Source organism: Populus alba, chromosome 10 (genome assembly GCF_005239225.2).
Source record: "Populus alba chromosome 10, ASM523922v2, whole genome shotgun sequence".
In the NCBI taxonomy this organism is placed as follows: Eukaryota; Viridiplantae; Streptophyta; class Magnoliopsida; order Malpighiales; family Salicaceae; genus Populus; species Populus alba.
This window is the reverse complement of record NC_133293.1, coordinates 7,817,329-7,827,523: the sequence shown is the minus strand read 5'-3', so window position 1 is coordinate 7,827,523 and position 10,195 is coordinate 7,817,329. Positions and strand designations below refer to the sequence as shown.

Here is a 10,195-nt window from a genome sequence, read left to right as displayed (position 1 = left end):
ATGTCTGCGCTACTGAGAATCGAGATCATGCAGAGAGAAACCATCAAACCATCCTCTCCAACGCCCCTTCACTTGAGAAGTCTCAAGCTCTCTCTTCTGGACCAGTTCATGCCAGTAGGTCACATTCCACTACTGCTATTTTACCCCAGGAATAGAAACGACACAGATCACCTTGCCAAAGCCACGGAAAGGTCACTGCTACTAAAGACCTCACTGTCTGAAGCCTTGACTCATTTTTATCCATTTGCAGGCAGACTCAAAGACAATTCGTCCATTGAATGTGATGACCATGGGGCTGAATATATTGAGGCTCGAATCCATTGTATTCTCTCTGATATTCTCAAAAAGCCTGATACTGAAGTGCTAAAACAACTCCTGCCTGCAGCTATAAGTGAACCAGCCACGGCCAGGGATAGTCAGTTAATTGTCCAAGCTAGTTTCTTTGATTGTGGTGGCTTGGCAATTGGCGTGAATCTTTCTCACAAGGTTGCAGATGCATCCACGCTAGCATCATTCATCAAGTGCTGGGCTGCAACCGCTCGCAGGTCGAGTACTGAGGTGGTGATCAGTCCAGTGTTCATGGGTGCTTGTATTTTCCCACAAATGGATTTACCAATCTCAATGCTTCCAGTAGATTTGATTCAAGGAGAGGCTGTCATGAAAAGGTTTGTGTTTGAAGCTCCCAAAATCACTGCGCTCAAGGCTAAAGCCATCAGTGCAAGCGTGCCAGATCCAACACGGGTGGAATCAGTAACAGCGTTGATCTGGAAATGTGCGATGAGCGCATCAAGATCAAACTTCGGGGTTCCAAGAAAAGCTGTGTTGTCTCTTGGAGTGAATATTCGGAAGAGGCTTGTGCCAACCTTACCAGACAACTACGGTGGGAACTACGTAGGTAGTATATCAGCGCGGATGGAGGATCATGATGATTTAGAATTGCAAGGTATAGTGAGCCGTATAAGGAAAGATCTTCTAGAGTTTGGTGAAAATTATGCTAAAATAACCCAAGGGGATGATACTTCGTTAGCAATTTGCAAGACGGTAGAAGAGTTTGGAAAGATGGCCATGAGCAAAGATATTGACTACTATAACTGCACCAGTTGGTGTAGATTTGAACTTTATGATGCTGATTTCGGATGGGGAAAACCTGCATGGTTGAGTAATGTTTTAACTGTAGAGCTGAAAAATGTTATGTGTTTGATCGACACAAGGGATGGTGATGGAATAGAAGCGTGTATAAGCTTGAGTCCAGAAGACATGGCCTTGTTCGAATCCAACAAGGAGCTGCTAGAATTTGCTGCTGCAAATCCTAGCGTATCAGTTTAGCTCAGATGGAAAGAACATGTTTGTGAGGTCCAGTGTGTGATGTAATGCGCTTGAATCATCGATTCATTACATTACATTCTTTAGTTTGCTGGTGGTGAAATTTCTTTTCTTTTTCTTTTTTCTTGTTGTCTGGTCATAAGAGTTTACAGTAATGTAATAGAGTTTATCTACAGTATCATTTTAGCTGCTCTAATTTGACGAAATGCCACCACAGATGAGCCGTTGAACAAAAATCAAGCTGTATTTTTAAAAAATAATAACAAATATGAACACTTGGGGGTTTAATTCACACCTTTTTCTACCGGAGCATTTGAATCGGACGGGATAACTAACAAGAATATGGCACCTGGAGCAGAGCAAGCACAAATCTCCAATGCCTCGCGCCTAATGACAGTAAAAACTTTACATTTACGTCACCAACACAGGGTGGTGCTTCTTACAAATAAATTGGAATCAACATAAATGAATTGGCAACAGTCCATACAGCCCTTCAAACACAAAACTATTAGCATACAAGCACTTGGCATCTCTCCATGTCGCAGGAGAGAGCAATCACACAGTGAATGAAAGACTTCCACATTATTGTGCAATTGCACTTGGATTCCAACTTCGGAGGCTTCATACTGTCCATCTTCGGAGGATTTCACATTATCGTGCAATTGCACTTGGATTCCAACTTCGGAGGCTTCATAATGCCCATCTCGTTCGGAAGCCCAACATTATGCACCATAGATTCATTGGCATTCTCATCATTCTCGGGCTTGTTGGCAGAATGTTTTGCATCTACTCCTGCCCGCTTTTGCCTCACTTTTAGGGATTTTGAAGTGCGTTTTCCAGCAGGTCTCCCACGCGGATCCTTTCTGTCAGCTGTGGATTTTCCAAGAACTGTAACAGTTGGCCAAGAACCTTCCAATGGGACTGAACTTTCCTTTTCAATGGCTGTAGTTGCAGCCAGGTAGGCCAGATCATGAACAATGGAGCTACAGAAAAGTATTGTATCTGTTGCTTCTTCAAGGGTTAGGCTTCTTGCCTTGCTCCCTGCCTGACAGTCTACCATAACAGTTGACTCCTCTGTCAAAAGTCAACATTGTTAGAGAATCAAACCAAAACATGCTAGACCCATCTCAAAGTTAGCATTAGATTAAAATATGTGGCAAGCATATGGAAACTGGAAAATCATTTTGTAAACATAGGAGTTGCTACTAACATTACTTTACAAACTGCAGAACTTGACTCATTATTCTAACTGGAAAATAATGTTTAAATCAGACAGTCAAAGCAAAAAAAATAAAATTGGAGCCATGTTTCAGTCAATTGTGTTTAAACCTGCAAACATGTAATCAACACAAATCATAACCCAGGATTAAACATACCTATTATGCCATCTGGATGATCTGGCATGTTGTGTTCCAAAACAGAAGCAGGAGTTTCGTTATCTGAAGGTGTTGGGACTGGACGATCCTGAACTTCACTTATGGTGCTCCTTGAATTTGTCGATATATCATCATTCTCTGGGCCAGTACCATGACAATTGTTCTCAACTTCTATTTCTGATATTGAAGCCAAACGACTATGAGCAGGAATCTCAGCAACATTCAATCTGTCAAGACTGGTGTTTAGCGCTGAATTCTCTGAAGAATCTGGAGGAAGAGCTGATGCTTCTACATCTGAGACATCGCCTGCATTGTTTGGCAAATCTTCTCCATTTTCATATAAAGAAAAGTTGCCATGATTTGATAGTGCTGAATTCTCCTCCAACCGAATCCCAACTGTATGACTTGGCAAATCTGAGGAAGATACATCAGTTTTTCTATTACTGTCCTTTTGCTCAAACAAATCTTCTTCAGGAACTGCTGCATCAGTAAAAAACATACAAGAAACATCCATTTCTTTATTTTCTGAAGCCAGCAATATCCTTTGAAAAGCTACAGGTGTTTCCTTCAAACCATCATATTTTATATTGCCAGCAGAAACCTCGACATTTTCTTCATGTGTGTTTGTTGTAAGACCTAGAGTTTGGTGACCATCATTTAAAGTTCCAGAAAAAGATGATGCAGTGCTTTGAGGTCTTGAGCTTAGGTCATATCTGTAGTTCTCCATGTCAGATTTCCTGCCACTTAACTGTCGTTGAACACGTGTTTCAACTTGTCTGCTGGTGCTGAAATCAATGGAGGATGATGCTGATGTACTACCATGCCCAATGGAACTTCTAAAACTGTTTGCACTGTCTCTTGCATACGACAAATCATCGAAAGTAATGGTAGAGGCAATTAAAGTCCTGCCTTGAACAACAGGCCCTTTGCTACTGCTAGACCTTTTGAGCAATACAGAAATCCCAGCACCTTCTGAAACACCAGCCTTCAAACTTGGATAGTTATTTGAGCGAGGCAATTGCTGATCTCCAGCATCCCCGCTAGGAAGGCTATAACCAGGAAGTGGCTGTCCTGTTTCATGATGGCCAGCAGTACTATGTTCACTTCCTTCCATCAAAGACCTCGTGAGAGAACTTTCTCGGGAAAAAATATGGTTTTGCTCATGGTATGAAATCTCACCTTGCTTAATAGTACTATGTTCACTTCCTTCCATCAAAGACCTCGTGAGAGAACTTTCTCGAGAATAAATACGGTTTTGCTCATGGTATGAAGTCTCGTCTTGCTTAACTCTGTCTTCAGGCAGGGAAACCCTTGCATCAACCATTTCAACAAATTGTGATTTCATATCATTAACTTGTGGCTGTAATTCAGGTACAGCCATCCGGTTATTTGGTTCATCAGATGGCTGGTGTTCTTCAGAAATATTAATAGACAGCACTGGGATGCTGTCAATGGCTACTATTTCTGTGTCTGGAGTGGCAGCGCCTACAAGATTGTCGCAATCAGGACAAAGATCGACATCCTTTTCCAGAGTTTCAATAACACTATACCTGCAACCACATTTAGAACAAACTCTTGTTTTTTCTAGACTGTCAACTTCTGACAAATCAGCCTTGAAACATAAAGTGTCAGAAGCAGAACTGATTTCCACATGATGGTGCCTGCCCTCCTCATAACCACCAGGTTCATATTCAATTGAGGGGTCTCTTTCCAAGTCATGCAGCTGAAAGTGAAGGCCGTCGTCTGTATCATGCCCGGCATCTTTATTTAATGCGTCCACCTTATCAAAGGCAAAAACCCCTTCCTGAGCATCAGGATACAGTACCTTACCACTTTCAGTTGCCATATCTTCCTGGTGGTGGTCACCTCCCTCGGTATCAGGTGCAATGCTGGTACCTTGATCAGAACTCGCATTACTGCTGGTTGTTACAGAAGAGTTCCTCGACATCAAAGAGCGATGTGCAGAACTTGCTTTTCCACCATAGAAGGTAGTGCTGGGGACACTGGATAGAAGTGGTCTGAACATGTTCTGAGGACTTTTCCGATGATCCTACACAAAAAATATTTATCAAACAAATGATCTGCACACCAAGACTTCTGAAAAACTATGAATGCACAATAGAGGAAAGTAAATGCAAGAACTCTTCGAGTTTCACAGAATAAATATATACTTAAGGTTTCATGAAAAGTTCCATAAATAAACTTTTTCTTACTTGTCAAACCGGACACTTTAGACCTGAATTATTCCAGAAATGATGTGACAGCATGACCACAACAAAAAAGTTTAACTAATTACATGATTTTAATTAATAAACAATTTGGTAAGACCATATCAAACTAGAACATGCATAATTGAAGCATGTATGCTCAGAGCATACAAACAAAAAATGCAAGCCATTTTATCTAAAAGGAAAAGATCAACAGACTGAAAAGCATTTATTTCAGAGCTGCAAGGAGGCTAAACACTAAAAAAATGTGTTAATGTATTTAAAGTTCAAATTAAATAAAAAAGAAATAATATTCTTATTATAATGGCTGTGGTTACCAAGGAAATACAAGTGAAGAAATTTTTTGCCAAACTATCAAAGTAAAAAAGGACATGATAACAATTCACGATGCCTTTCCCTTCCGATACAATTTCATTGTCACAGTTGAGCACATTTTTTTTTTATTTCTTTGGGTAAGTTTATAAAAGATCCATTTTATTCAACATCCATTTCACCTTTTCTTTTGTTTTATGGAGGGGGGAGGATGCAGGTGGAAGGGTGATCTACTGTGGGATTGGTTTGGCTAAAACCCCACAAGATTTTAGGAATTGTGATGACTTCCCACACAATTGCAGGCATTAGAAATGAATTAGTTATTGATGGTAGGGTTGGGTACTAAAAACGATCTTAAAGTTTTAAGTTCTTGAGGTAGGTCAGAGAATGGTGTTCGTGACACAGCGCTCCCTTTAGCAAGTCTTCTTAAAGCATTTGGCTATGTTTATATATCTGTGGAAGCTTTTGATTTTAGTATCATGGACAATAAATAAAAGGACTTATGGTGGCAATAAAAGTTATCCAAATTGTCAATAAACTAATTTGTACATGGAAGCTCACCTTAATATCTGAAGTATGATAGGGATCTGTGTAAAACCTAACTCTAGAAAGTGACTATTGTAGGGACACTAGCAAAACTTTATCACAGTAAATATTTAACAGAGAAGAGAGTGGTTAAGTGCATTAGACAGTGCCATACCATTTGACGAAGAGCAGAGTCAAAGGATTTTTTTGGAGCGGAACTTGGGGAAAATACTCTAGCTGAGTTCTTTGAGAACGCAGGAGCTCTATTATTAGGAAAGCCACCAGTTCTCTTCGAAGCTAAGTGGTCTAAGCTACCCACATAAGTGGATTGTAGAGAGTCCACATCATCATCACCAGATGATGCCACAGAACCTTTGCTGTGTGAGCTAATTCGGTCTCTATCATGACTGTGTGATGAGCTGACACTTCTAGAGGCTGGAGACATTGATTGCCTGCCAAATTTTGAGCCTGAGTCCCTACTATTTCTGGATGCTGGAGAGGAACCCCTTACATATGATGCTGGCCGATCTGCCAGAGAAGTGCGAAGATTCGGTGGTGCTTCAGAGGAGAAACCAGGAATATTTGACTGCCATGCCCTTATTTTTGGTGAGGCAGAGTTCCCTCTACTTGTCCTTATGGGGGAAGTTCCCCTTGCCCCCGAACCTGTGCTCATCCTCCTTGGAGTTGGAGTGGGAGTAGAAGACCTTGGAGCGGGTGTTGAGGCTTTACTCGGAGGAGGAGATGGTCTACGTGATGGAGTGGAAGCCCGTTGACTAGGAGTTGGACTAGAATAAGATGCCGATGATGGCCTTCCTCTCGACTGAAATGTACTATTACCAGAACGCGGGGAAGGGCTTGAGCGATTTGGGCTTGCACTGCCCCTACTGCTCCTGTGACTCTTCTCCATCTACACATGGATGCACCCATCTCAATTACAGGAAATTATGGATATAATTGTATTCTTTATCCTAAACCTTTGGGCAATAAATTGTATTCCATAAAAGCAGTCAATGACTTACCGTCGAAGATCTCGATATGGAAATGGGTTGACTACGAGGTCTGCCCCTGGATGCAGCATTAACTGGTGGGGGTTCATCGTCCAAAGAAGGAAAAAGCGGGGTCTCAGGAGGAGTTAATAACCTACAAAATTATTAAGACCAAGCAATTCATCAAAACCAAGAGCAGCTAAGAGCTCTCTTACCAGCTTAAAAAGCAAGATGCAAATGAAAAAATGCGATATTAATTATTATAAAATGATCAATTTCAGCTTGTCTTTGTGAATTAATCAACCAACTGGCAGCGCTATTAGCTTGACATTTAGAAACTTGACTTGTTAGACATGGTAAATTTAGCTTGTATACCTCAAAACTTGAATTTTTAACTATGATAAATTGAACACGCTAGAAACAAGTAGACTGTGGCCTAAAAACAAGTTTCTTCTTGTCAAAAACTTAAATATTGTGTTCACTAGAGAAACAAAAATTAACAAGGTGTTGTAAAATGTTTCCAAATAGGAAACCATAACCCACCAGTCATAGTCATTCTTCTCCCCATCTACATTAAGAAGTTCACTACTCTCTCCTCGAACAGGGATGGAAACTCCAAGTTTTAAGTCTGAAAAGTATCTCAACTTTGTGGCTGCATAAAACAATTTAATTCATCAACGGAGCATGCAACACCATTAGCCAGAAGAAACATAGAAATATTTACATTCAGGAAAGGATAGGTAATGCAATAAATAAACCAAATGAAAGAATGGAGCTTGCATGGACAATTACAGAATGAGTCTTCAAAGTCATCAGCTGACTGAAGCAAGAAATTCTCTCTTTCTCTAGACTGCATTTCATTGAAAAGAGCAAGATCCTCATCTTTCTCTTTGAAGAGCAATCCACCTTCAAGGCTACGCCCTCGCTTATGATTTTCTGCTCTTGGCTCTCTCCCAGGAGAATATCTCAATGCCGGAGAAGGCGGCATCTTCTCCACTATGAATAAACTTCCAAACTAATCACTTCAACCTCTCCTCGGCACTAAAACCAAGATAACCGTTTTTCCAACCAGATTTCCCATAAACCGGTATCCAACGACGAAACCAAACTAATAAATTAACCAAAACACCTTTTCTTCCGAAAAATGAAGCTTCAATTCTAGTTTCACTGAATTAAATTAACACCACTTCTAGCAACCCGAAGCAAAGCCAACCAATTCCCACGCATACAATTTAACCCCAAATCTTCAAAGACAAACCTACAGCACAGCATATACCATCACATTAATTGAAGCAAATGCAGCATTAAAAATGAAGTAGCTCAGCAACCCTATGAAAATAAGAAGCAAACAGAATCCTTCAGCTCGCAATACAATATCAAAACCCTAGATTCATTTCCATCATGATCCCAGCACACTGATACTACACTCCATCACACTCAAAACCCCCCAATTCAACTCAAATTCAACTTCTAATCACCTTCCACCGAATAAAAAAAAAAGAATAAAAACTCACCGTTTTAAAGCAGCAAAGAGGAGTAGCCAACTCAGCAAGTAGCAGCAGCAGCAGCAGAGCAACTTCACTTGCCAGAAACCAAAAAATATATATGTTCAAGTAAAAAATTCTTCAACGAAGATCTCAAATTCCAAGACTAAATGCCAAATTACACCCCCAAGAACGCTTTCTTTTCTAGATCTAAACGCATTTAATGCTCCAAGTTATTCACTGCCAGATCGCGGATCGATCACCTTCGTTTTTTTCCAGCATTATTCTCTCTCCTCCGAAAAATTAAAAAAAAAAAAACTAAAAAAACTCTTCTTTTTTAGTTGTTACGGAGCTGCTTTGATTTGCTTGTTCCTTCTTCTTTCCTTCCCATCAACACCAAACTTCCATTTTCTATTCTCTTTCTCTCTCAGTCGTTTCACTTTCTCGCTGCTCTGCGATGGATATTTCCTCTCTTCTTTTTTTCCCTTTTCTAGATTATTGCTCTGATTATTATTTTCTTTATTTATCTTGATTGCAATTATTTTTCCTTAAGACAGTATAATACGAGAATTCTTATTTCTTAACATACGATTTATTAATTTTAATTTTTTAAGTATGAAATACGATCCTAGTGGTCACGTGCTTTGTTAGGCTTTTTAAGTCCTTCAGTCTCACGTATTCCTGTATATAATATAATATATATATATATTAGATAATTTTCGTATTTTATTGCAGGAGTATTGTTGTACTTGCAAGCTAATTAACCTGTTCTTTCTTGGGACCGGGAAAATTACTTTTTAACAACATTAATGTGTGATCCCAACATCTGACGATTGAAAACTATTTAATGGGACAGATATTTGTTACATATTTTGGGCTGTGGTTGAAATATATTTTTTATTGAATTTTGATTTTTTTTAAATTAAATTTTTTAGTATTTTTAAATCATTTTAAAATGTTGTTAAAAATAAATTTTTTAAAAAATTAAAAATATATTATTTTAATATATTTTTAAATAAAAAATATATAAACTATAGTTAAAAGGCTCTTAATTATTGCATTAAATTGGCATTTCTTGGATAAGTTCCAGCCTACTCACAAAATTTATGTTGAGATTTTAGAAAAATTCAAGATTTTTTGGAATTTAAATTTATGAAGTGGCTTCTACTTCTATCCACCTTTCTTTGTAATGTTTTTTTATTATTATTATTTTATGGCTGTAAGCCTGTAATCATTGTAAAAATATATATAATTTGTATTTGATTAATTAATAATAATTATAAATGTATTTTGATTCTAATTTTTAAATTAAAATAGGATCATATTTTAAATCTATTTTATTATGAGATTGTGATTTGCTATCCTACTATGTTTTGAAATTATTTTGTGAGGAATTATGGTATTTTTTAAATTACTATAACCGACTAGAACGACTAGAAAAGGTTTTTTTTTTTTTTTCAAATGATATTAAACTATTTATATATATTTGGTATATTTTAAAAACAAATAGATTAAAAATGTTGAAAATCATCTATCGATCAGTCTTGTCATTTGCACAAGTGTTCATGTGTCAGGTAGCATGCAGTGTAATAAATAATAAATAATAACTACAAATACATGGCATTACAGCAATTTAGCCGGGGTAGGTGGTAGAAAAAGCTTAAAATGCCTGAACAATAATGAACAATTCTTTATGAATTTTAGTTTTGAAGTCAGTGTTTAAAAATATTCATTAATTTTCTCGAATATAATAATCGATCAACACGTCAGATATTTCCATGAAATCGCTGGAAGTGATTACTTACCTGCTTAAAAATATTCTTTATCATAGATTCTATAATATAATTTTAAAATATAAGTACCAGCAATCACCCTCTATTCCTGCTTTTCTATTGAATTGTATAGTTGTAATTATTTTTTAAAATATTTTTAATTTAAAAGTATATTAAAATTATTTATAA

General features: G+C 37.9%; 2 protein-coding genes across 2 annotated transcripts; one reads left to right on the top strand and one right to left on the bottom strand.

Moving 5' to 3' along the window:
- On the top strand, positions 1–1,326 carry LOC118048921 (BAHD acyltransferase At5g47980). Its single transcript, XM_035058771.1, has one exon. The coding sequence runs from the start codon at positions 1–3 to the stop codon at positions 1,324–1,326; it is 1,326 nt and encodes a 441-aa protein (XP_034914662.1).
- Positions 1,327–1,548: 222 nt separating this feature from the next.
- Positions 1,549–8,761, bottom strand: LOC118048814 (uncharacterized). The gene is made up of 7 exons (XM_035058634.2): positions 8,265–8,761; positions 7,543–8,008; positions 7,294–7,402; positions 6,784–6,904; positions 5,940–6,671; positions 2,700–4,749; positions 1,549–2,397 (listed from the first exon to the last, which is right to left on the bottom strand). Exons 2-7 carry the CDS (start codon positions 7,736–7,738, stop codon positions 1,970–1,972), a joined length of 3,636 nt encoding a protein of 1,211 aa, XP_034914525.1. The 5' UTR covers positions 7,739–8,008; positions 8,265–8,761; the 3' UTR covers positions 1,549–1,969.
- Between the last annotated feature and the right edge of the window lie 1,434 nt (positions 8,762–10,195).

What these genes read in the sequence shown, in the direction of transcription:
- LOC118048921 (XM_035058771.1), top strand. Translation starts at nt 1, where the DNA reads ATGTCTGCGCTACTGAGAATCGAGATCATGCAGAGAGAAACCATCAAA.
- LOC118048814 (XM_035058634.2), bottom strand. Translation starts at nt 7,738, where the DNA reads ATGCCGCCTTCTCCGGCATTGAGATATTCTCCTGGGAGAGAGCCAAGA. An exon ending in TGACTTTGAAGACTCATTCT is followed by an intron (nt 7,403 to 7,542) that starts GTAATTGTCCAT and finishes TGTTTTATGCAG; the next exon opens with CCACAAAGTTGAGATACTTT. An exon ending in GAGAAGAATGACTATGACTG is followed by an intron (nt 6,905 to 7,293) that starts GTGGGTTATGGT and finishes ATAATTTTGTAG; the next exon opens with GTTATTAACTCCTCCTGAGA.